Source organism: Oncorhynchus keta, chromosome 8 (assembly GCF_023373465.1).
Source record: "Oncorhynchus keta strain PuntledgeMale-10-30-2019 chromosome 8, Oket_V2, whole genome shotgun sequence".
In the NCBI taxonomy this organism is placed as follows: domain Eukaryota; kingdom Metazoa; phylum Chordata; class Actinopteri; order Salmoniformes; family Salmonidae; genus Oncorhynchus; species Oncorhynchus keta.
The window spans coordinates 25,705,037-25,732,736 of record NC_068428.1 but is presented as its reverse complement, the minus strand read 5'-3'; the positions used below and the strand labels follow the sequence as shown (position 1 = coordinate 25,732,736).

Genomic DNA, 27,700 nt, shown 5'->3' with positions numbered 1-27,700 from the left:
AAGAAGGAGAGTGATGGAGTGCTGTATCAGATGACCTAGCCTCCACAACCACAAACCAATTGAGATGGTTTGGGATGAGTTGGACCACGGATTGAAGGAAAAGCAGCCAACAAGTGCTCAGCATATGCGGGAGCTCCTTCAAGACAGTTGGAAAAGCTTTTCAGGTGAGTACTGAAGCTGTTTGAGAGAATGCCAAGTGTGCAAAGCTGTCATCAAAGCAAACAGGCGGCTACTTTGAAGAATATAAAACACATTTTTTGTTACTACATGATTCCATATGTGTTATTTCATAGTTTTGATGTCTTCATTATTATTCTACAATGTATAAAATAGTAAAAATAAAAATAAACCCTTGAATGAGTAGGTGTCTGTTGAAACCCAGGTATGGTCATTCTCTGGGTAGACGGTCATGTCTTTGTCTCTCTTCAGAAGACATATTGACTGTCCTCCCAGGCAAGCGTTTGAGCCTTTACCTTAACTACCTCCAGCCCCCCACCTCGTAAGTAGCCTCCCACAGAAACTCATCCCTGGGCTAAATGAGGTGTGCTCAGCCTCAGTCTGACAGCTACTTTCCCAGCCCTATGTACTCTTTTTAATGCAGAAGATCCTGAGGACAAATTGTGGCTATTAGTTTGGGCTGTGGTCTTACCTCACTATTCATTATCCATGCCTCTGAGGATAATTCTCCAGGAAGGGGTGGATGCATCTGTTAGGGGTGGCTGGCTCAGTGCCAAGCCCAGATGAGGCCATGATGACAGAGATGGCTGCCGCAATGCTTGCCGGCTGACCTCCAGCCAACACAGCCACTTTAAAGCAGCTCTGGCCGACAGATGGACTTTGGGCCCTCGAGGCAATTACCTCACCATGTCTAAGGTCATATCAGGGAAGGGTAGGGGAGTAGTGATTCAAAATGCTGAAATGATAGGAGCTTGTTAGGAGTACAGTATAGCTCACAAAATATTACATTAACCTCCATAGATTGAGACAATCCTTTTCTGGAGTACAGTACTTTGGATATTTATTTCTGACCAATACCAGATTCATCACGCTAACCAAAGTGAAACATCCCATGGGATTGACTTTCCCATCGTAGCTGAACTATATTTCCCAGATCTCCCTTCTCATTGGCCAGAGCCCTGTCCATCAGTCAGTCAGCTCTCAGGGCCTCCACTGGGTATTGACCCAGCCCAGTGTATAGGCACTGGAGGCGTTCAGAATGTTCCGGTGCAGGAAGAGGCGGGGCTTTGCTGGATCGCTATGGTAATGGAACAGGCGGAAGTGAGCACGCTCCAGCTCCTTCAGTAGGCTGAACCAATAGCGCACCACAGATGGGTCGTCCCCGCCCACCTCGAAGCCCGCCCAGTGGAGGTGGATTTCTAGTAGTAGCTGACCCACAGAGCTCAGAACCCCTTCTAGAACCAGGTTCTCTAGAATCTTCCACTCCGCACTCTCCATGTCTGCCTTCAGAACATCCACCTGGAACAGAGAGGGAGAGAGACTCAACAATGATAATATCTCGCAGTAGGGAGAGACATAAGATGGAGAGAGGGGAAAAGGCCTTTTGATGGAGGTGAGGGAGAGTCAGTGCAAAGAGGGAGAGAGAAGGTCGGTTGAAGGACAAGTAGAAGAAAGGATGTGTCTGAGTAGAGGAGGAGGGAGGATATGCCGGGGAGAGGTTGAATGTGGTATAAGGTCTGTGAAGAGGAGAAAGAGAAGTCCATTAACATTAATGTTAATAATGGCCTCAGGATATGATCTTACTGAGTCATCATATGCATGGGCTACTTTCAATGCACATACTGTATATTAGGCCTTGGGCTGCCATTTAAAGGTCTAATGCAGCTGTTTTTATCTTAATATTAAATAACTTCTGTGTGATTTTTATTTCTCAATTAAAATGTTCAAAAATAAACCAAAATAGCTTCTTAGCAGAGCATTTTCTCAAGCAATATTTTTTATAGGACTGTCAGGAAGTGGTTTTGAGTGGGGAGCGAAAAAGTGAAAATGATATGTTATTGGCAGAGAGGTTTGGAACTTTCTTTCTTATTGGTCTGTATGGTGATGTCACCATGGAAGGCCAAAACTCCCACCAAAAGAAGCTGACATTTCAGGTCATTCATTAGCAATTACACTAAAATGGCATTGTCTTAATTTCACAGTATTATTCCAACCTCATAGTGTGGAAATACTGTATATATAAAACACAGGAAATCATGTTTTGGACTGTACTGGGCCTTTAAATGTGCTTTAATGTTTCATGTCAACTCCTTGAACCCATACTGTTTCACAGCCTTATTAATGAAAGAGCTTTTCTTTGCTTTTGACATTTTATTTCACCAATTTATTCTCTCCTCTGTAACTTACTACCCTCTCATTGGCAGATTGCCTCATGGCCTCACCATTGGCAAATTCCAATGCTGCCAATAATATTTGTCAATAGTTGACCCAAACTTTCCACAAACCAATCATATTTATCTTCCAGCACATTAGTGTTAAAGTTAATTCAAGTGTTGAGTATCTAACCTGTCGAACAGAAAAACACTTCTTCAATGGCTAGAGTAAAATAACAACTTTAGCTGGCTGGCTCTCTGACAGCCCATATCCAATATCCCATAGCCACTCCATTCCTCTAAACAAAGGGCTAGCAAGACTTTACACAACCTTTATATGTCTTTAGTGACTGCAGAAATCCCTTTTCTCCCCACATTCCAAGCCTTCCTAAAAGCAGCGCTCCCCCAGATATAGAACTAGTCAAAATTAAGTGCTTTCTGTCTCTGGGTCTCCCAATGGATACGATCCCTCCCCTTGGCAATATAATGTTTCTGATTGGACAGACATGTCATAAAATGGGAACTGTCCTAACCAACAGGGATGTTATGACCCATGACCCCAGGCTATGAAGGTCTTACAAATCCCAGAATGGTTCTGTTCAATATATACTTTTCTCAGGGTGTGTATTGAATGGGCTACTTTCAATAACTTCATTCTATTTGACAGTTTTCTTCTCCCTGATGTGTCATCAGCTGGCATGCAAGGCAAATCCCAAGGACTTCACAACATATCCCTCTCGATGTCCCCTAAGCCCACACCGCCTGAAGCTCATCTGCCCTTCGCTTCCCTAGTATGAGAAATTGTGAGCCCTCGAAAAGCTGCAGTCTTGCGTGAGCATCTCCATATGGCCCCACACATCTCTGAAGAGATTTCCGATCACCGCAGTGTGTGTGTGTGTGTGTGTGTGTGGGTGTGTGTGTGAGAGAGAGGAATAGAGATATGCAGACAGAAACTACTTTGACAGGGAGGATTGGAAGTAGGGCAATAACTGATGGATTTGGGGAGGGAGGGTAGGTGGGTGCATGGTGATTTGGCCTGAATTGTGGTCTACTGAGGGAGGTTCAGTGAGGCCGATGGGTGTTGGAGCTTTTATTTAGTTGTTTAGTGAGGCTATGCCTCAGTCTCCCTTCTCCCAAGGTCAGCAGTAGCCTTGTCTTGTTCCTAGTGTTGTGTCTTAAACACTGTAGTCTTAAAGCATTGCTATAAAGCAACTAGAAAATATGTCTACCATCGCCTTTTACTTTTGGGCCACACACTCAGCCCAGACTTCTAGTTGTGAAGTCACACTCAGCCAGACCTTTAATTGTGAAGTCACACTCCGCCAAACCTTTAATTGTGAAGTCTCCGTCAGCGCAGACCTTTAGTTGTGAAATCACACTCAGCCAGACCTTTAATTGTGAAGTCTCTCTCAGCGCAGACCTTTAGTTGTGAAGTCTCTGTCAGCCCAGACCTTTAGTTGTGAAGTCTCTCTCAGCCCAGACCTTTAGTTGTGAAGTTTCTCTCAGCCCAGACCTTTAGTTGTGAGGTTTCTCTCAGCCCAGACCTTTAGTTGTGAAATTTCTCTCAGCCAAGACCTTCAGTTGTGAAGTGTCTCTCAGCCAAGACCTTCAGTTGTGAAGTCTCTCTCAGCCCAGACCTTTAGTTGTGAAATTTCTCTCAGCCAAGACCTTTAGTTGTGAAGTTTCTCTCAGCCCAGACCTTTAATTGTGAAGTCACACTCCGCCAAACCTTTAATTGTGAAGTCTCCGTCAGCGCAGACCTTTAGTTGTGAAATCACACTCAGCCAGACCTTTAATTGTGAAGTCTCTCTCAGCGCAGACCTTTAGTTGTGAAGTCTCTGTCAGCCCAGACCTTTAGTTGTGAAGTCTCTCTCAGCCCAGACCTTTAGTTGTGAAGTTTCTCTCAGCCCAGACCTTTAGTTGTGAGGTTTCTCTCAGCCCAGACCTTTAGTTGTGAAATTTCTCTCAGCCAAGACCTTCAGTTGTGAAGTGTCTCTCAGCCAAGACCTTCAGTTGTGAAGTCTCTGTCAGCCCAGACCTTTAGTTGTGAAGTCTCTCTCAGCCCAGACCTTTAGTTGTGAAGTTTCTCTCAGCCCAGACCTTTAGTTGTGAAGTTTCTCTCAGCCCAGACCTTTAGTTGTGAAGTTTCTCTCAGCCCAGACCTTTAGTTGTGAAGTTTCTCTCAGCCCAGACCTTTAGTTGTGATGTGTCTCTCATTCCAGACCTTTAGTTGTGAAGTCTCTCTCAGCCCAGACCTTTAGTTGTAAAGTGTCTCTCAGCCCAGACTTTTAGTTGTGAAGTATCTGTCAGGCAGTAAAGTAATTGTGGTCCCTTGGGCTCAACAGGGAGGAGGTCAGAATCACTCCATCTTTCTAATGAGGGAAAACAGAGCATGTTCACTGTTCACAGCCTGCTGGCTCAACGTGTGTGTGTTTACCTAACCCCTAATGGTTTAAGCCGATAAATGCACAGCCACCTACACACTATTTTTAACCACCGCCAAGGTAATGTCCTCAACAGAATCACTGAGAACCCAGATACCCTGTTATCTCTTTGTGATAAGAGAGAAACTTTACATCCCAGTCAGAGAGACACTGCAGACAATATTCAATGAGTTGAGTCGGCCTTCTGCTGGAATGAAATCCATTCAGCCATCAAACAGAAGCAGATTAGGGATAAAACGATTTGTTTTTATGAATTCATTTCTAAACGCTTTGAGGAAAGCTGATCGTTTGGTGTGAACAAACAAGTTAGCTGACCTCTGATGAACCTTTATAAATGGAAACTGACACTTGAGTCTAACTAATAGGCCCATAATTATTTCTTTCAGCGGCTAATTGCAGTTTTTGCAGAACTTAGTGGCGTCCTTCATAGCCCAAAATACCAGCAAGTTCATCAACAGGCTCTGAACCTCTTGGCATAACGGTTTAAAGCTGTTTGTTTTTTCTGCCTGATTAACACAAGATAACAAGTTTGAGCTCTCCAAATATGTCAGGTTCAATGCTTAACAACTGGTCCAGGGTCTGTTCTGTTTCCAAACTGATGTGAGACACCTGCATGATAACACTAACCCTAACCATGGTGAGGAAAGGCTTGTATTGTGGAGGAGTGGAAGCCATGTTGGAAGCTGTGTGTCCCTCTTGTGACAGTGTGGATGTGAGACATTAAGAAGTGAGTGACCTGATTGTCAGAAAGAGTGTCTCTGACTGTTGTTCTATTGTGCATTAGGAGAAAGCAAATCAATTTGCATGAGATCTGAAGGACTGTTGAATTGGTGTGTTCATCCCCATGGAGACAGCCTCTGATGGTGACCAGAGCGGGTATGACTCATTTATGAGCTGTGTAATCACCGATAAGGAACACAAACTAATGCATATTTTGACCTTTAGAAGCGACTCATCAGTTCTCCGTGCTATTGTTCTGTCACAAAGCCAGAGAGAAGAAAGACAATCCGTTGTTTCTGTAGCTGTGTACTCACATTAAAAACACAGTATGGAGATGTGTGTGTTGCTTTGCATCTAAAGCAGGTACAGGGATGGGGTCTGTCCTTTATCTGTCACACACACAGACACATACACACACGAACACGCACCCACACGTCTTAATTATTTCTCACACACTAATTTGTATGGTATAGTGAGCTTTGTTTCTGGTTCCAAAAGAGGAATTGATGGCTGACGCCTCTAAGCATGGACTTGCTAATGGTAGGCGCCGGTGCGTGGCTTGTTGGCATTCTGCTCAAGAGCCTGATTTAAATTTGCACTGATTAAACTGTTGCTCATGCTAAAAAGGAGAGAAAAAACAGAGTGATGAATTAGACTGAGGTACCCTGCCTTCTGGAACATGCAGTGAGAGGTTAGAATTCACAAAACGAGAGCAGCACAAATAAATGAAGTCAGATGAATTCTGTTGAGGTAGATTGATTATCTGTGTGGGAGTATCAACCCAAACCTCCTTTTTACAGCACTGATCTCACATCAACTGTAAACTCCTTTCCACTATACAACTTCCACAAACTTCTATTATCACCGTCTTCAAGTCCTCATCAAAGACTAACTCCTTCCACAGGATGTATAGCTGGGATCTCGCCCGAATATTTTTTATTAAATAATAAAACATTTTTTTTACCCCCTTTTCTCCCCAATTTTGTGGTATCCAATTGGTAGTTAGTCTTGTCCCATCACTGAAACTCCCATACAGACTCGGGAGAGGAGAAGGTCGAGAGCAGTGTGACCTCCGAAACACAACCCAGCTGAGCCACACTGCTTCTTGACACAATGCCCACTTAACCCGGAAGCCAGCGGCACCAATTTGTTGGAGAAAACACCGTACACCTGGCGACCGTGTCAACGTTCATTGGTCCCTGCCCGCCACAGGAGTCTCTAGAGCGGACAAGAACATCCCTGCCAGCCAAACCCTCCCCTAAACGGGTCGACGCTGGGCCAATTGTGTGCCTCCCCATGGGTCTCCAGGTTGCGGCCAGCTGCGACAGAGCCTGGACTCTAATCAGTATCTCTAGTGGCACAGCTTTTGACCACCGTGCCACTCGGTAGGCCTCGTCTGAATGCTTCTATTCTCACCCGAATGCTATGCATACTTTTGCTGTATTTAGGGAAGGTCCCCGTTCTACACACGCACCGCTGGCTTGTTGTGTGTGTGTGTGTGTGTGTGTGTGTGTGTGTGTGTGTGTGTGTGTGTGTGTGTGTGTGTGTGTGTGTGTGTGTGTGTGTGTGTGTGTGTGTGTGTGTCGTTGATCTTGTATGCAGATCCATATCTGATGAGGCAGAACACAGAGCCCTGGGGGACTTAATATTCTGAATTCTAATGTTTAAAGGAGGAAAGCCATAACTATAAGTGAGTTTTCTGCCCTCCAGCGCAAGATGAGACATTGGAGGAATGAATGATGAGCAGTAGAGTTTCAGGAGTCAACAAGCCATACTAAAGTTCAACCTCTCAGCTCATAAGGAGAGAACAGATCCATTTTCTTGTAGCCTTTTCTGGTTGAGGTGAGAAAAATAAGTAATTTTGGTTTGTTTTTATGGTGACTTTTGTAGTGACTATTGCATGGGTTGTGTGTATTGTGGTCAAGTATAGGATTTACTGTAATAGACAGGTCCTGTACATTGTGTGCTGGGTGCTGGTAGTGGAGTATGTTGTTACTGTATTATGTACATAGAGTGCAGTCTGTCATTATTGGGATAATTACTCTATACTCCAAAAGATTAGACTGGCAGCTTTAACTTGAGGCTATTTTTTATCTATAATGGGTGAACGGTTTAGAATTTACAGCACTTTTTGTACATAGTCCCCACATTTTAGGGGAGCAAAAGTATTGAGCAAATTCACATATACTGTATGTCTATTAAAGTAGACAAAGGTTAAGTATTTAGTCCGATATTGATAGCACGAAATGACTCTACAAATTTGTTGGATTTATTTTCTGTTTATTTTGTGTTTCAGATTAATTTATGCCCAATAGAAATTAATGGTAAATAATGTATTGTGCCATTTTGGAGTCACTTTTATTGTAAATGAGAATAGAATATGTTTCTGAACACTTCTACATGAATGTGGATGCTACCATGATTACGGATAATCCTGAATGAATCGTGAATAATGTACAAAAAGACAATGAACAAAAAGTGCTGTAATATCTCAATGGTTCACTCAAAATATATGAAAATACACTCAAATGAAAGCAGACAGTCAACACTTTAACCCTATGGCTATCGTTTGAATCCAAACTTTTGAAGTATAGAGACAATTTTTTTTTTAAATGCTTCACTGTCCCAATAAATACGGAGGGCACTGTGTACTCTCTGGGTATAATCCCATACATGAGTTATTCCTTATGTCTGACTCAGGCCACATTGGCCCATTTGTAATCTCCCTTTACCCATAAACCCCTTCTCCTCTCTCTGTGCATTCTGACCTGTCTGTGTCCAAAGTCATTGAGAATGGTGGCCAGTTTCTTGGTGTTGCTGTGCTGTCGTTGGGCGGGGATGGCTGGGTTGGGGTCCCTCCAGTCTACGGAGAGACGATGGAGCCACATGTCTGACTCCTGTAGGTGGGCCTGCCTAAGGCTGGGGTCAAAACAGTGCACCTCACAGCCCGCCCTGGCCAGAGAGCGCTCCACAGTCTTATCCTCCATACCCAACCTATGGTAGAGAGTGAGGGGAGTGAGGAAGAGAGAGAGACCGAGATAAAAGGTTATATACAGCATATTTGATGTATGGTTGAGTGGATGGCTACAGATAGAATTATATATGGCATATCGTATAAGGACTTCTGTTTGTACATCTGATGGAGCTGAAAAGTATTGCTCACTTCAGCAGCTCAATTAATAATTCAGAGGAAGGCTGAAAGTATGGGAGGATATGAGCAGAAACATATTTGATTTCTTCTTGATTGTTTTCAAGACTGACAAAGGCTTGTTTTGCCCCTCCCTCTCTTCCAACTGGGCACAAACATCAATTCAATGTCCATTCCACATTGGTTCAATGTAATTTCATTGAAATGCCTTGAAACAACGTTGATTCAACTGGTGTGTGTCAAATCAAATTTTATTTGTCAGGTGCTTTGTGCTTTGAAAAATAAATTGGTGTAGACTAACAATGAAATACTTACTTACTGGCCCTTCCCAACAATGCAGAGAGAAAGAAAATAGAGAAACAATATAAAACTAATGACACGTAATAATACAAGCAATAATAAACACACAATAAGTAACGTTAACTTGGCTATGACTTGGGTGGCTGGAGTCTTTGAAAAGGTTTAGGGCCTTCCTCTGACACCGCCTGGTATAGAGGTCCTGGATGGCAGGGAGCTCGGCCCGGGCGATGCACTGGGCAGTACACACTACCCTCTGTAGCGCCTTGCAGTCGGATGCCAAGCAGTCCCCATACCAAGCGGTGATGCAGACAGTCAATATGCTCTCAATGGTGCAGCTGTAGAATTATTTGAGTATTTGAGGCCCCATGCCAAATCTTTTCAGCCTCCTGAGGGGGAAGAGGTGTTGTCGTGGCCTCTTCACGATTGTGTTGGTGTGTGTGGAGCATGACAGATCCTTAGTGATGTGGACACCAAGGAACTTGAAGCTCTTGATTAGCTCCACTACAGACCTGTCGACGTGCATGGGGGTGTGCTTGGTCCTCCGTTTCCAGTTGTCCACGATCAGCTCCTTTATCTTGCAGACGTTGAAGAAGAGGTTGTTGTCCTAGCACCACACTGCCAGGTCTCTGACCCCCTCCCTTTATGCTGTCTCATTGTCATCAGTGATCAGGCCTATCACCGTCAGCAAACTTAATGATGGTGTTGGAGTCATGCGTGGCCACGCAGTCATGGGTGAACAGGGAGTACACACATGCACATCCCATCAGGAAGTTCAGGATCCAGTTGCAGAGGCTGGTGTTCAGTCCCAAGGTCCTGAGCTTAGTGATGAGCTTGGAGGGCACTATAATGTTGAACGTGGAGCTGTAGTCAATGAACAGCATTCTCACATAGGTGTTCCTTTTGTCCAGGTGGGAAAGAGAAGTGTGGAGTGCAATGGAGATTGCATCATCTATGGATCTGTTGGAGTGGTATGCGAATTGGAGTGGGTCCAGGGTGTCTGGGATGATGGTGTTGATGTGAGCCATGACCAGCCTTTCAAAGCATTTCATGGCTACAGAAGTGCGTGCTTGGTGTTCTTGGGTACAGGGACTATGGTGGTCTGCTTGAAACATGTAGGTACTACAGACTGAGTCAGGGAGAGGTTGAAAATGTCAGTGAAGACACTTGCCAGTTGGTCAGCGCATACTCGGAGTATGCGTTCTGATAATCCATCTGGCCCAGCGGCCTTGTGAATGTTAACCTGTTTAAGGTCTTACATTGGCTACGGAGAGCGTGATCACACAGTCGTCCGGGATAGCTGGTGCTCTCATGCATGGTTCAATGTTGCTTGCCTCAAAGTGAGCATAGAAAGCATTTACCTTGTCTGGTTCACTCTAAGGAAAAATTATGCCAAAATAGTTATTTGTGGAGGGATAGGGTTCTACCAAGAACCCTTTTGCTCAGAAGAACCCTTTTTGGAAGACAAGGGTTCTTTGTAAGGCAAATGGTTTTATCTAGAACCTTTAACATCCTAAGAACCGTTTTTGGAAGAAAGGGTTCCTTGTTGATTCTTTGGAAGGAAATAAGGGTTCTTCACAGAACCATATATAATATTTCCCAGCATGTTTTATTGCAGGGAGATTTTCAGAATTGTTTGTTTTACTTTAATATCTGTGTTTTTGCATTTACATTGATTGGTTAATAACTGTAATGCTATACAAAGACAAATAACACACTTTTCTAAACTAATCCAATCTGTTGGATTTATTGCAACCGTTACTGAGATGGTTGTTCCAGTTTAGATGATTGAGGTCTTCTCAGTATTCAATTTCCACTACCCTGGCAGTCATTCTGAATGGAAGTTGCGGGTGATTAACAATTCCTCTTTTGGATATCCTGGCTGGAACTCTGGCTGGATTCCAATAGGAATTGCCCATCACTTTGCAAACCAGCATAATGGGACTTGCAGGCCTGATGTGGCTTGTAACCAGGAGATAACTAGGCCATCAAATAAAGGCATTATGATGTATGTAATATATTGTCATAAATAATAAAATTTTAAAGGCTAATAAGGCTGGTGGAACCGTTCATAGAGGGTTCTAGGAAGAACCGTTAGATTATAAAATGGTTCTTGGTAGAACCCTTCAGAGTGTTCTAGGCAGAACCCTTCATAGAGGGTTCCAGGTAGAACAATATACAGGGGGTTCTTTGAAGAACCCTACATAGAGGGTTCTCTTTCTCTCCATCTCCCCCTGCCTCTATCTCCATCTCCCTGTCTGTGTATCTGAGCGTGTTGTTCATGATGTGGCTCGCTGTATCTCTGTACAGTAATTGTGGCTCAGGGAGTATCTCTCAAAGCTAATTTCTCATGGATGAGCTACTCTGGTCCCCCGTAGACAATCATGCGTTTAGGAGGGGGATGCAGGGATGAGATGAGAGAGGTAAAGGCAGGGAGGGAAATGCTGCCTTCAGACATCTCTGTTACTCTCTCTGCTAAATGATTCAGTTAACACAACCACTAATGGTATCATAGCTGGCCCTACCAGAAGAATGGCTTGTTCTTCGCTATCGTTTTAGTCAAAAGATACTTCAGATGACAGGGCTTGCTGTTTTGATGAGAGGATGGGGGAAAGACCAAGTACCTTCATGGTGACTCTGTGTGCGTCCCAAATGGCTCCCTATTCCCTTTTTTATATATAATCATCTATATTTTTTAAAACTTTATTTAACTCAGCAAGTCAGTTAAGAACAAATTCTTATTTTCAATGATGGCCTAGGAACAGTGGGTTAACTGCCTTGTTCAGGGGCACAACGACAGGTTAAGGTCCCTCAGGGCAATGGTCAAAAGTAGTGCACCATACAGAGAATAGGGTGCCATTTGTGATGCAACCCATGTCTGTCTGCTTTCCTGGAGTACATGTCTGATAGAAGAGGGTGGTAATCACACAGTGTCTGCAGGTAGTTATCCTCTGTCCCACAAGACTGTGTGGTGAAAGCGGGGAAAGACAGAACCGCTGCTGTCAGAGCGAACAGTTCTTCAAACATGGGGATTATAGCGGATTCCCTGTTGACCGTGGTGTCATGACAACAACAAAGGTGTGTGTGTGTGTGTGTGTGTGTGTGTGTGTGTGTGTGTGTGTGTGTGTGTGTCGGGGGTGGGGGTTATGACACAAGGGTGGACTATGGTCATTTTAGCTTTATCAACACCATCACTGCTTCTAATGATCCCTGATCCCATGTATGATCACATATTCTGGGTAATAAGTGATCCTCTATCCATCTCTCACTCTCTTATCCCCCTTCTCTCTCTGCCCCTCTCTCTCTCCATCTACCATACATATCTCCTCCAACCTGTTAAACCATATCCACTATCCAGTTACAAGGAGCACAAATGTGATGGTGAGTGAGGTCTCTGAAAGTCAAAGAAGAACACTTCTTCCTTTCTGCACTACTTAAGATATGGAGACTATGAGACTGAAGATGAGGGCTATGGAACTGGGGATGAAGGCTATGGGACTGGGGATGAAGGCTATGGGACTGGGGATGAGGGCTATGGAACTGGGGATGAAGGCTATGGGACTGGGGATGAGGACCATGGGACTGGGGATGAGGGCTATGGAATTGGGGATGAGGACTATGGGACTGGGGATGAGGACTATGGGACTGGGGATGAAGGCTATGGGACTGGGGATGAGGACTATGGGACTGGGGATGAAGGCTATGGGACTGGGGATGAGGACTATGGGACTGGGGATGAGGGCTATGGGACTGGGGACTGCATTAGGGAATTTATGAGTGACTCCATTAACACACAGCAGTTCTGCTCTGTGTGCGACACCTCCAGGGCAGGAATAGAGGGAGAGAAAAGGAGAGGGAGAAACAGAAAGAGAGTGAAAGACAGACAGAAAACTAGAGTGGTGGGAGGGAGGAAAGGGATGGATAGAATGAGAAAAAGGAAGTAGAGATGGGGGTAAAGTATGGGTCCTTGGTATTTCATGTGTGAAATCACACCATGGTCCCCCATGCGATGCGCCAGGCCAATGAAAGAACATCTGCTCATCCTGCCTGGGCACCGCCACTCACGCCTCATTTAACAGCATGCACGTAGCGCACGCACAGACACAATATTATATTTTACATTTGTGTTTTACAGATCTTAATTTGAGCAGTGGAGTGTAGTGTTGGGTGGGGTGGGGGTGTTATTAGGTAAAGAAGGACACAATTTTCCTGGAGATAAAATACCAGACATTCCTGGCTACAGCATGACAACCAACTATCTACAGACGTGTGTGTGTGTGTGTGTGTGTGTGTGTGTGTGTGTGTGTGTGTGTGTGTGTGTGTGTGTGTGTGTGTGTGTGTGTGTGTGTGTGTGTGTGTGTGTGTGTGTGTGTGTGTGTGTGTGTGTGTGTGTGTGTGTGTGTGTGTGTGAGATAGATAGATAGATAGATAGATAGATAGATAGATAGATAGATAGATAGATAGATAGATAGATAGATAGATAGAGACACAGACACAGACACAGACAGAGAAGGAAAGAGAGAAATCGAGGCCACGGACACAGGGGACAGGAAAGAGGGAGAGATACTCAGGGGTATAACTTCTAATGTCATTTTAATGACCTCTCCTGAAATATTTCTTTTCAGAACACGACCCTGATTGATTTACTGTTGCAGGTATTTATTACCCGCAGTTTCCTCTGCTGATGGGGGCTGTTTGTTATTATTGTATTCGTCAGAACTTGGTTGGAGGAGCTTAGATATGATCCTGGCTCGTCTTCAGATGATAATATACAGTATATAAACAAAGGTATGTGGACACCCATTCAAATTAGTGGATTCGGCAATTTCAGCCATAACCTGACTGGTGTATAAAATCAAGCACACAGCCGTGCAATCACCATAGACAAACATTGGCAGTATAATGGCCCATAGAGCTCAGTGACTTTCAATGTGGCACCGTCATAGGATACCACCTTTCCAACAAGTCAGTTCATCAAATTTCTGCCTTGCTAGAACTGTCCCGGTCAACTGCCCCAGGCAACAACGGCTCAACCGCTGAAGTGGTAGGCCACACAGGCTCACAGAACAGGATCGCCAGGTGCTGTAGCGTGTAAAAATCGCCTGTCCTTGGTTGCAACACTCACTACTATGTTCCAAATTGCCTCTGGAAGCAGCGTCAACACAATAACTGTTTGTCGGGAGCTTCATGAAATGGGTTTCCATGGCCGAGCAGCGGCACCCAAGCCTAAAATCACCAAGTGCAAAGCGTCGGCTGGAGTGGTATAAAGATTGGTGGAGGAGGAATAATTGTCTGGGGTTGTTTTTCATGGTTCGGGCCGTTTAGTTCCAGTGAAGGAAATCTTAACGTTACAGCATACAATGACATTCTAGACAATTCTGTTCTTCCAACTTTGTGCCAACACTTTGGGGAAGACCCATTCTTGTTTCAGCATGACAATGCCCCGTGCATAAAGGGGAGGTCCATACAGAAATAGATTTTTGAGATCAGTGTGGAAGAACTTGACTGGCCTGCAAAGAGCCCTGACCTCAACCCCAATGAACATCTTTGGGATGAATTGGAACGCCGACTGCGAGCCAGGCCTAATCGCCCAACATCAGTGCCCGACTTCACTAATGCTCTTGTGGCTGAATGGAAGTCCCCACAGCAATGTTCCAACATCTAGTGGAAAGCCTTCCCAGAAGAATGGAGGCTGTTATAGCAGCAAAGTGGAGGACCAACTCCATATTAATACCCATGATTTTGGAATGAGATGTTCAATGAGCAGGTGTCCACATACTTGAGTGTACAAAACATGAGGAACATCTGATATTTCCATGACGCAGAATGACCAGGTGAATTATTTTGGTCATGCTCAAAAAGGATTGTCATGATTTATGACTTATTTTATGAAGGATGCATGTTGTGTGAGGTCACATATTCAGAACTGTTGAAGATGCACCTGTGTGCATCTTCAAAATGCCCCCTTAGTGAAATTAACCTATTTATATTGTTTCCCTAATCTCTCTCTCTCTCTCTCTCTCTCTCTCTCTCTCTCTCTCTCTCTCTCTCTCTCTCTCTCTCTCTCCCTCTCTCCCTCTCTCCCTCTCTCCCTCCCTCCCTCCAATACTTTCCAGATGTGTGGCAAGGTCCCATTGGTTTCATGGTGCAATAGCTTCGTGGCTGTCTCTCTCTCCACTATAAAATACTCTTGTCCACAGTTTGTATCCTCAAATATCACTGGAACTGGTAGTTCCGTACATATAGGACCAAAGGTTATGTGAACAGCCATGCTGAAAGGAACAAACCAGATTTCATCATGGTTGGCTTGACCTTTTCCTGACCAAGACCAAATCTGGGCACCAGTTACAGGTCTGTTATTCTCTGGTCGATTAGAGGGATAACGCGCTTAATGATGTTCTGTACTTCCTATCTCTCTCTCTCTCTCCTAACCCCCTCTCTCTCTCAACCCATCTCTCTCTCTCACTCTCACCCCCCCTCTCTCTCGCTAACCCAACTCTCACTCTCATCTCTCTCTCTCTCTCTCTCTCTCTCTCTCTCTCTCTCTCTCTCTCTCTCTCCTACAGTTGTGATGTGAGTGATAAGGGAGGTGATATACTCCTGTTGATCGGCTATTACAAGAGTCCATCAAACTAATGTGGCAGACAAAACCAACCCACAGATCATTAGATCAATACAGACAGGTATATATATATATATATACACAGTATATGATGTACTTTTATAGCGTACTTTGACATGAGTGGGCATTACTAAAAGTAACATTATGAAAAGTGTCAGTTTTTGACAAAATGATACATTACTTTAGTAGATATGGTACGGACCGGTATTACTTTGGAGCTTTGTCATGTGTGTGTTTGTGCGTGTGTGTGTATATGTGTGTGTATATGTGTGTGCATTTCACTTGTATCTGTGTGTGTTCATCAGTCACCAATAACAAATCCGATACGTTTCCCTCCAACCAATTAATGTGACCTTTGACCCTGCTATAAACAGGCAGACAGCCAACAGTGAGGGGTAATCCCTAAAGGTTTACTGCCGCATTCCCACCCATCCTCTACCGTCCTCAACCCTCCTCTACCGTCCTCTACTCTCCTCTACCGTCCTCTACTCTCCTCTACCGTCCTCTACTCTCCTCTACTCTCCTCTACCGTCCTCTGCCCTCCTCTACCGACCTCAACACTCCTCTACTGTCCTCAACCCTCCTCTACCCTCCTCTACCGTCCTCAACCCTCCTCTACCGTCCTCTACCGTCCTCTACTCTCCTCTACCGTCCTCAACCCTCCTCTACCGACCTCTACTCTCCTCTACCGTCCTCTACTCTCCTCTACCGTCCTCAACCCTCCTCTACCGACCTCTACTCTCCTCTACCGTCCTCTACTCTCCTCTACCGTCCTCTACTCTCCTCTACCGTCCTCTACTCTCCTCTACTCTCCTCTACCGTCCTCTGCCCTCCTCTACCGACCTCAACACTCCTCTACCGTCCTCAACCCTCCTCTACCCTCCTCTACCGTCCTCAACCCTCCTCTACCGTCCTCTACCGTCCTCTACTCTCCTCTACCGTCCTCAACCCTCCTCTACCGACCTCTACTCTCCTCTACCGTCCTCTACTCTCCTCTACCGTCCTCAACCCTCTCTACTGACCTCTACCTCCCTCCTCTACCGTCCTCTACTCTCCTCTACCGTCCTCTACTCTCCTCTACCGTCCTCTACTCTCCTCTACTCTCCTCTACCGTCCTCTGCCCTCTCTACCGACCTCAACACTCCTCTACCGTCCTCAACCCCTCCTCTACCCTCCTCTACCGCCCCTCAACCCTCCCTCTACCGTCCTCTACCGTCCTCTACTCTCCTCTACCGTCCTCAACCCTCCTCTACCGACCTCTACTCTCCTCTACCGTCCTCTACTCTCCTCTACCGTCCTCAACCCTCCTCTACCGACCTCTACTCTCCTCTACCGTCCTCTACTCTCCTCTACCGTCCTCTACTCTCCTCTACTCTCCTCTACCGTCCTCTGCCCTCCTCTACCCTCCTCTACCGTCCTCAACCCTCCTCTACCGTCCTCTACCCTCCTCTACTCTCCTCTACCGTCCTCAACCCTCCTCTACCGTCCTCAACCCTCCTCTACCCTCCTCTACCGTCCTCTACTCTCCTCTACCGTCCTCTACTCTCCTCTACCGTCCTCTGCCCTCCTCTACCGTCCTCTACCGTCCTCTACTCTCCTCTACCGTCCTCTACTCTCCTCTACCATCCTCTACTCTCCTCTACCGTCCTCTACTCTCCTCTACCATCCTCCACCGTCCTCTAACCTCCTCTACTGTATTCTACGGTCCACTACCCTCCTCTACCGTCCTCTACTCTCCTCTACCGTCCTCTACTGTCCTCTACTCTCCTCTACTCTCCTCTACCGTCCTCTGCCCTCCTCTACTCTCCTCTACCGTCCTCTACTCTCCTCTACCGTCCTCTACTCTCCTCTACCGTCCTCTACTCTCCTCTACTCTCCTCTACCGTCCTCTGCCCTCCTCTACCGTCCTCTACCGTCCTCTACTCTCCTCTACCGTCCTCTACTCTCCTCTACCGTCCTCTACTCTCCTCTACCATCCTCCACCGTCCTCTAACCTCCTCTACTGTCTTCTCCGCTCCACTACCCTCCTCTACCCTCCTCTACGTACTCTAACCTCTACTGTCCTCTACGCTCCTCTACCCTCGTCTATGCTCCTGTACCGTCCTCTACCCTCCTCTACCCTCCTCTACGTCCTCTACCCTCCTCTAAAGTCCTCTAAAGTCATCTTCCGCCTTCAACCCGCCTTTTATCATCCTCCACTGTCCACTACCCTCCTCTTCCGTCCTCTACCATCCTCTACCGTCCTCTACCGTCCTCTACCCTCCTCTGCCGTCCTCTACCGTCCTCTACCGTCCTCTACCCTCCTCTACCGTCCACTACAGTCCTCTACCGTCCTCTAACGTCCTCTACCGTCCTCTACCGTCCTCTACCGTCCTCTTCCCTCCTCTACCGTCCTCTACAGTCCTCTACCATCCTTCACCATCCTCTACGGTCCTCTACCGTCCTCTACAAATCCTCTACCGTCCTCTACCGTCTCTACCGTCCTCTACCGTCCCACCGCCCACTACTGTCCTCTACCGTCCTCTACCGTCCCCTCTACCGTCCTCTACCATCCTCTACCGTCCTCTACGCTCCCTCTACCTCGTCTATGCTCCTGTACCGTCCTCTACCCCTCCTCTACGTCCTCTACCCTCCTCTAAAGTCCTCTAAAGTCATGTTCCGCCTTCTACCCACCTTCTACATGCCTTCAACCCGCCTTCTACCATCCTCCACCGTCCTCTACCCCCCTCCTCTGCCATCCTCTACCGTGTCCTCTACGTGCTCCGGTCCTCCACCGCCCTCTCCACCGTCCTTCCACCGTCCTCTTCTACCCTCTACAACTGCCCTTCTACCGTCCTCTACCGTCCACTACTGTCCACTACTGTCCTCTACCGTCCACTACTGTCTCTACCGTCCTCTACCCCCTGTCCTCTACCGTCCTCTACCGTCCACTACCGTCACTACTGTCTACCGTCCTCTACCGCCCTCTACCGTCCCTGCCGCCCACTACCGTCCACTACCGTCCACTACCGTCCTCTACCGTCCTCCACCGTCCTCTACCCTCCTCTGCCATCCTCTACCGTCCTCTACCGTCCTCTACCGTCCTCTACCCTCCTCTGAGATCCTCTACCATCCTCTCCCGTCCACTACCATCCCACCTTCTACACTCCTTCAACCCGCCTTCTACCATCCTCCACCGTCCTCTGCCCTCCTCTACCGTCCTCTACCGTCCTCTACCGTCCTCTACCGTCCTCTACCATCCTCTACCGTCCTCCACCGTCCTCCACCGTCCTCCGCCGTCCTCTACCCTCCTCTACCCTCCTCTGCCGTCCTCTACCGTCCTCTGCCGTCCTCTACCGTCCTCTACCGTCCTCTACCATCCTCCACCATCCTCCACCGTCCTCTACCGTCCTCTACCGTCCTCTACCGTCCACTACCGTCCACTACCGTCCTCTACCATCCTCTACCGTCCTCTACCATCCTCTACCATCCTCTTCCCTCCTATACTGTCCTTTACTTTCCCTCTTAGTGTCCAGAGCCTGCTTTACTGCCAACCCTGCAGCTGTCAGCACACCTGTGCGGTCTCTCAACACCCACATTAATAGGCCCTCCAGGGGTTTAATCTATTTAACCCTCCACTCTACCATGTTGCCACTCCCAAGCCCAGCCAGTCCAGCTCCGCCCTGGAAATACAGCAGGGACACAGCCTCTCCTGGAAGGTCAAATACCTTTATAACCTGCAATATAGCCACCAGATTACCTGACACTTACTCCAGAGATATGATGTGATTGGTTTGGGCCAGGCTGTTCCTATGTGTGTGCGTGCGTGCGTGCGTGTGTATGCCCGTGCTGTGTGTGTGTGCATGCGGAGGTGTGTATGCGTTCGTGTGCATGTTTGTGTGTGTGTGTGCGTGCCTGTGTGTGTGTGTACTCACCCTAGAGAGTAGACCCGGCAGTGTTGGATGTGTATCCGTTGTGCCAGGCTGAACCTGCTGTCCAAACACACTGCCCAGCGCCCCTCTGGCCCCTCCTGACCTCCCTGTACCACGGGGCTCTCTGGGGAAGGGGGGGCACAAAACTCCTGTAGGTAGACAGGGGTCATTAATACACCTGTCCCCAAAAATATAATTGTCATCATTATTATCATTGCCATCGTTATCATTATCGTAATTGTGATCACCATCGTTGTCATTAGCGTAATCGTTATAATCATCGCCATCGTTACCATTATCGTAATTGGTATAATAATAATAATATATGCCATTTAGCAGACGCTTTTATCCAAAGCGACTTACAGTCATGTGTGCATACATTCTACGTATGGGTGGTCCCGGGATCGAACCCACTACCCTGGCGTTACAAAAGCGCCATGCTCTACCAACTGAGCTACAGAAGGACCATCATCATCACCATCATTTCCATTATCGTAATTGGTATCATCATCACCATCGTTAACATTATCGTAATTGGTATCATCATCACCATCGTTAACATTATCGTAATTGGTATCAACATCACCATCGTTAAACATTATCGCAATTGGTATCAACATCACCATCGTTAACATTATCGCCGTGGTGGTATCAACATCACCATCGTTAACATTATCGTAATTGGTATCAACATCACCATCGTTAACATTATCGTGAATTGGTATCACCATCCTTATAATCATCCACGCCATATACCATAGTTATGCTTGCCCCTGTCCCATCACATGTTCACCACACACCCACATACTGTACACACATTCTGAGATTCATTCACCAGGTGCCTTATTCCTATTTCAACATGTTTTTTTCTCATCTTGCAGCACTCTCTCAATTTCTCCTCCTCTACCCCTCGCCTTCTTTTCCTTTTGGTTTCAGTAAAGGAGAAAAGATTGGATTTAGTGTTAAGAAATGCATCCTCCATCCTTAACATGATTCTCCATCCCACAACAAGTGACAGGGCACCTTCATCTTGTCTTAATGTTCAAGGATTCCATTGACAAAGGAGAAAGAAAACGCTTCCCAAGGTGAATGACAGGTTCAGCTAGTGCCAGTCAACAATTCAATTGTGTGTGTGTGTGTGTGTGTGTGTGTGTGTGTGTGTGTGTGTGTGTGTGTGTGTGTGTGTGTGTGTGTGTGTGTGTGTGTGTGTGTGTGTGTGTGTGTGTGTGTGTGTGTGTGTGTGTGTGAGCGTCCTGAATGTCTGAGTGTGTGGGTGGGAGGTTTTGAAACAGACAGGATTTATGACTGTTTGCTGTCTGATTGCTTTATCTCTACTGTCTCCAGAGACTGTCTGAACCCTGACTGGGCCAGCGGACATTGACAGAGACTGAGACTGATCATGTGCTGTAATCACAATGTCTTTCCCTTACAGATCTGCAGCTTAGGCTGTGTGGCTCCCTGTGTGGGATACTGTCCAGTCCACTGCTCTGCAGAGACCGGTGACTAATCCTTCTCTTTCTCAACCTCATTGAACCATCATGTTAATAACAGTCTGACTAAAACCATGATTTGATCTGTGTTCTGATCTCTCCTGCATTGTATCATAGTGATCCTGTGCTAGACCCATATCCATGTCTGTTATTTGTCTCTTACAGCATTCATTAACCACTCCATCTGCCCTTTACAAAGTCTGTTGACATTTCTGCATTCTTTCCCATGCCACAAAAAATAATGGACAAATGTTTCCTATCTGTAAGGAGTCTAGAATCTTTAGGGGCGTTCTTTCTCTTTGTGATGTCATAAGGCTTTGGAATGTCTTGTTTCCGACTGCTTCAATCTTTAGAAGAGAAACATTTATCCATAGAGATGAATATGCCATTTGGCCTCTCCTAACAGAGCTTATGACATAAAAGGAAGGCAGGACGTAACAAAGACATTGTAAAAAGAGCCATACCAAAAACATAAAATACCGAATGGAATAGAATTTTAAACAGCCCTTTATCCATCCATGTACTGGCTGTGGTAGTGATGATTCTGTTGTATTGGAAGATTTTGCTTTGCTGTTGAAGTTCATAATGTGGTTGGTTATGTGCTGTAGCGGTTCATAATTGCATAACCAGCAAAAGTGTGTGGTATAGGTAGCAACACATCTGCCACGCTGATCCTCAACACCAGGGGTGCATGCTCAGTCCCCTCCTGTACTCCTGTTCATCCACAACTGCATGGCCAAGAGTGACTCCAACACCATCATTAAGTTTGCAGACGACACAACAGTGGTAGGCCTGATCACCAACAACGAGGAGACAGCCTTTAGGGAGGAAGTTAGAGACCTGGCCGTGTGGTGCCTGAATAACAACCTTTCCCTCAACGTAACCAAGACTAAGGACATGATTGTGGACTACAGGAAAAGGAGGACCGAGCACACCCCCATTCTCATCGACGGGGCTGTAGTGGAGCAGTTTGAGAGCTTCAAGTTCCTTGGTGTCCACATCACCAACGAACTAGAATGGTCCAAACACACCAAGACAGTCATGGAGAGGGCACACAAAGCCTATTCCCCTCAGGAAACTAAAAATATCCTCAAAAGGTTCTACAACTGTAACATAGAGAACATCCTGACTGGTTGCATCACTGCCTGGTAAATTAATTGCTCAGCCTCTGGCCGCAAGGAACTACAGAGGGTAGTGCGTACAGCCCAGTACATCACTGGTGCTAAGCTGCCTGCCATCCAGGACCTCTACACCAGGCAGTGTCGGAGGAAGGCCCTAAAAATGGTCAAAGACCTCAGCCACCCCAGTCATAGACTGTTCTCTCTACTACCGCATGGCAAGCGGTACAGGAGTGCTAAGTCTAGGACAAAAAGGCTTCTCAACAGTTTTACCCCCAAGCCATAAGACTCTTGAACAGGTAATCAAATGGCTACCCGGACTATTTGCATTGTGTGGCCCCCCCCCCCAACCCCTCTTTTACACTGCTGCTACTCTCTGTTTATTATATATGCATAGTCACTTTAACTATACATTCATGTACATACTCCCTCAATTGGGCCGAGCAACCAGTGCTCCCGCACATTGACTAACCGGGCTATCTGCATTGTGTCCCACCACCCGCCAACCCCTCTTTTACATGACTGCTACTCTCTGTTCATCATATGTGCATAGTCACTTTAACCATATCTACATGTACATACTACCTCAATCAGCCTGACTAACCAGTGTCTGTATGTAGCCTCGCTACTTTTATAGCCTCGCTACTGTATATAGCCTGTCTTTTTACTGTTGTTTTATTTCTTTACCTACCCATTGTTCACCTAATACCTTTTTTGCACTATTGGTTAGAGCCTGGAAGTAAGCATTTAACTGTAAGGTCTACACCTGTTGTATCCAGCGCACTTGACAAATAAACTTTGATTTGATTTGGGTATTGAACAGTATTGGCCCATCATTGTTGTTCATCTGAACAAGTGTTTTACTGCATCAGTATTCTTTCTATATCGTGAGCTATGATGAATCTACTCTGTACAGAGAGGTTGTGACACTTTGTTGTCATTTTGAATACACTGCAACACTGCAAAATATTATATTTATCAATCGTGTGTGTGTGTGTGTGTGTTTGTTTGCTTGTGTGTGTGTGTGTGTGTGTGTGTGTGTGTGTGTGTGTGTGTGTGTGTGTGTGTGTGTGTGTGTGTGTGCGTGTGTGTGCGTGTGCGTGTGTGTGTGTGTGTGTGTATATATACTGAGTGAACAAAACATGAGGAACACCTTCCTAATATTAAGTTGCACCCCACCACTTTGCCCTCAGAACAGCCTCCATTCGTCAGGACATGGACTCTACAAGGTGCCAAAATTGTTGACTCCAATGCTTCTCACAGTTATGTCAAGTTGTCTGGATGTCCTTTGGGTGGGTGGACCATTCTTGATACACATAGGAAACTGTTGAGTGTGAAAAACCCAGCAGCGTTCCAGTTCTTGACACACTCAAACCGGTGTGCCTGGTACCTACTACCATCCCCTGTTCTAGGGGATATTTTGTCTTGCCCATTCACCCTCTGATTTGCACATACACAATCCATGTCTCAATTGTCTCAAGGCTTAAAAATCCTTCTTTAACCCGTCTCCTCCTCTTCATCGACACTGATTGAAGTGGATTTAACAGGTGACATCAATAAGAGATCTTAGCTTTCACCTGGATTAACTTGGTCATGTCATGGAAAGAGAAGGTGTTCCTAATGTTTTGTACACTCAGTGTATATGTGTGTGTGTTTATGCAGTATGTATGTGTGTGTAATTCTATTCATTGCACAATCCCAGTGCAGCGTGTCTCTCTCAGAGGCTGAGTTCTGCCAACCACGACGTCAGTCAGAATTACTGCTGAGGTACACTGTAATCTCCATGGCAACTCCCTCTCCGCCTGTCAGTGTAGATGATGGATGACTCACCCCCAACTACCCGCCTTCACGCACCCTTCCCTCCACCCACACAAACAACCACCCCTCCATCCACACACACCCCCTCGCACACACACACACACACACACACTCCCCATAGGCTTATTCATTATGAGCAGCATGCCTGCTATGCTAGATATAGAGTAGATGTTTATTATTAGAAGGGCTGTAGGCCCACAGTATATGAAAGACAAGATAATAAGTTGCCAATGTTTCTTAACTTAATTTGAATGCCTTCATTATCAGAAAATACTTGGACTGTTAGCAAGGATCCGATGTACCATTTAAACACCTTCACCGATGCTGAAGCCTCCATCACACAGAGCATATTTTGCTGACTGTAAGACACAAGGACATAAAGCCAAGTTTGTCTTTTTCTCTCAATCTTCATCCTCACACAACACAACAACGTTTCAATCGATTGGTTGTTATTTCCTATGGCACAGACAATCTAACAAGGCAAGATCCTCTCATTGATGTAGTAGGAACCAGACGAATCAGACGAATCAGACAAATCAGAATGCCATCTCTATGGTAATCATTAGAGTAATGACCCATGTGTGAGCTGTCAAGCAAGACAACATCTTTTTCAATGAGCATAATATGAAAAGGGTGCTTTGTTTGCAGTTAGAGTTGGTTATTCTCTGTTTATTTACCAGTTAGACCTTTATGCAACTCTGACTGGCATGACAAAGTACTGTACTGAATCATCTATAGAAGCTTTAGTTCAAGTCAGCCTCCACAGCAGCAGCTAATTTGAATAACCATTCAGTGTCCCAAATGGCACCCTATTCCCAACACAGTGCACCACTAAGTAGTGCACTACAGTGACTATGGTGCAATTTGAGAACAGTCACATGGTCCTGCAGCCACTTTGGTCTCCTCCCCGATTCTAAACAGTGCAACGTTCTAGAAACAGGACACTCCATCTGGCTTTATAATCTAGATCAGATACAGTATCTACAATATTCATTCACTGCACTTGTATTATGTTAACATGTACACTGCATGTATCTGTGTATATCTGAATATTGTACAGATATGACATGTAATAACATTGTGTGAGCCCCAAATGGTACCCCATTCCCTATAAAGTGTAGTCCTTTTGACTAGAGCCCTGGTCCAAGGTAGAGAACTATAGGAAGTAGGGTGCCATTTGAGACACAGGCATTGACTGAGTGTGACCCACCTGTGGTGTAGTGATGTAGCTGAGGAACCTCCGTGCTTCCTCCTCCAGGGAGTGGTTGTCACTGGCCCACGGCTCCAGTTCTATGTGCCACCTGGCAGACTGAGAAGGAACAGGACACATGAATGAGAGAGAGAGAGAGAGAGAGAGAGAGAGAGAGAGAGAGAGAGAGAGAGAGAGAGAGAGAGAGAGAGAGAGAGAGAGAGAGAGAGAGAGAGAGAGAGAGAGAGAGAGAGAGAGAGAGAGAGAGAGAGAGAGAGAGAGAGAGAGAGAGAGAGAGAGAGAGAGAGAGAGAGAGAGAGAGAGAGAGAGAGAGAGAGAGAGAGAGAGAGAGAGAGAGAGAGAGAGAGAGAGAGAGAGAGAGAGAGAGAGAGAGAGAGAGAGAGAGAGAGAATCGCTGTGTTCCAGCAATCAATCCCCACATTGGACAACTAGAGAAGTACATCCTATAGTGTGGTTGTGTTTGCACTGTAATTGCATGGGTCAAACACTGTGACCACTGTTAATGACTGCTGGTGCTGGGTTATTTAACTATAATGATAGGCTGATGATAACTGGATCATGTCATTGTCAATTGTCTGTGTTCCCTTCCTGTGTTTTCATGTGGACAGTATTAGAGTGTGCATGTGTTGTCATGTGTGGTAACTGCACACTAATACATGGTGATGTTGATGTTCTCCCCTCTCAGGCGCAGCTGGACCACAGGACTATGGGCTAGTCCCAAATGGCACCTATACTACATAGTGCACTACTTTGACCAGAACGTTATGGACCTTGGACAAAAGTAGTGCACTATAAAGGGAATAGGGTGCCATTTGGGTTAGACTCACTGCTTAGGCCACATCTGTCAGACTGTCAGTGCAGAACCTCTCAATGACGTCAGGGAGTGTTTAGATCAAAGTATGCAGTTCAGTGTTTTTCTCCTCTCTCTTCAATCCATATACATTTGCTCTTGCTCTGTCTCTTTCTAATCGTTTCTGTTTGCTTTTACTTTCTCTCTCCCTGTCTGTCTCTCTTTCTGTTTCCTTTGCTCTACCCCTCATATGGCCCTAGCCTAGAACCATGTGTGTCTACTTTCCCCATCGCTCCTTATATTTTCCGCTCTTGTTCCCCCTTCTTCCTATCTTTCTCTTCCTTCCTGACCCTTTTCCCTTCTCAAAGGGTTTCAACAGAACATGTTCCAGACACATTTGTTTACAATCCTCAACCTTGTCCCTTCTACAAAAGAGAAAGACAGAACAACCCCGCTGGAATCCAATCCTTCACTCTAGTGCTGTACATTTGTAACGGGAATGAGAATGAAATGTTTTCTGCCATTTCTCCTGTCAACCTAGACCAAGAGGTTGTTTATAACTCACCTCTGTGACAATTTCATTTGTCTCAGCTCAGCAACAGCTTTCTCTATGACAGGCCATCTTAGATATTCCTGCTGCTAGTTTAACCAAGTCAAATTGTGCGGACAGGCTCATGTTGAGTATAGAGGTTATTAACCCCTGCTGTTCTTCTCTGTTAGTAATTCAACGAATCATCGATTTCCTCTGTCAAACCATCAGAATGTCAGTCTGTCCGCCCCCGTCTCAGGTTGAAATGATTTCAGTAATGATGTGTGATCATAAATAATGTATGCAGGCCAGCAGATATTATTGGTGTGGCCGCCATTCCTTTCTAGGTTTTTCTTTGTTTGTTTTTCATATCTGTTTCTCTTGTTTTTCTGCTTGTGATTTCCTCTGTCCCTGTGTGATAGTGTTTCATTAAGCAGAGCTCGGAGGGAGAAAAGACACAAAAACATAATTGGGCAATTAGTCAGAACAGGAGTAGAAGAGGGAGGGAGGGAGGTAGAGGGGGAGGCAGAGAGAGAGAGAGAGAGGGGGAGAAGAAGATTGAGAAAGAGGGAGAGACAGAAAGAAGAAGAGAGAGAAGAAGAGGAGGATGGGGGTTACAGTGGCTCAGGAGATTGCAGACCCTCTCATCTCTGTCAAATCATATTGCCTTCACCCCTGAGCTTTTCTACTGAAAATCCCTCACTTGTGATGCTGGGCTGGTGCTATGAAGCTTTCAGCATGCAAGCCTTTTAGCTCTGTCTGCAGTAAGCCATTCCTACTACTAGGCCTACCATTCGAAAGCACGACAATTACCATGGAGAAAAACAGCACAGAAATCTGAGACCAGACTACACTATACATCAACACAGATCTGGGACCAGACTACACTATACATCAACACAGTGATCTGGGACCAGACTACACTATACATCAACACAGAGATCTGGGACCAGACTACACTATACATCAACACCCCTCAGAGCCTGGTTCCTCTCTAGGTTTCTTCCTCGGTTCCAGCCTTTCTAGGGAGTTTTTCCTAGCCACTGTGCTTCTACACCTGCATTGCTTGCTGTTTTGGGTTTTAGGCGGGGTTTCTGTACAGCACTTTGTGACATTAGCTGATGTAAGAAGGGCTTTATAAATACATTTGATTGATTGATATAGCCCCTCCCTCAGTGTATAGCCCCTCCCTCAGTTTATAGCCCCTCCCTCAGCCTGAAGCCCCTGTGAAAGCCACCTGTCGTGGACTGAACATCAGTGAACATCAGGCCCT

General features: G+C 45.9%; 1 protein-coding gene across 2 annotated transcripts in view; it reads right to left on the bottom strand.

Moving 5' to 3' along the window:
* Positions 1-1,118: 1,118 nt before the first annotated feature.
* Positions 1,119-27,700, bottom strand: part of LOC127931385 (probable methyltransferase-like protein 24) — a 48,042-nt gene continuing 21,460 nt past the window's right edge. Inside the window, exons 2-5 of one of the 2 annotated variants that reach the window (XM_052523879.1) lie at positions 25,109-25,207; positions 19,476-19,621; positions 8,263-8,488; positions 1,119-1,476 (exon numbers count right to left, since the gene is read on the bottom strand). In XM_052523879.1, coding sequence (XP_052379839.1) covers positions 1,159-1,476; positions 8,263-8,488; positions 19,476-19,621; positions 25,109-25,207 — 789 coding nt within the window. In that variant the 3' untranslated portion in view covers positions 1,119-1,158. The remainder of the gene's footprint in view (positions 1,477-8,262; positions 8,489-19,475; positions 19,622-25,108; positions 25,208-27,700) is intronic. The other variant, XM_052523880.1, reaches the window with a different exon arrangement.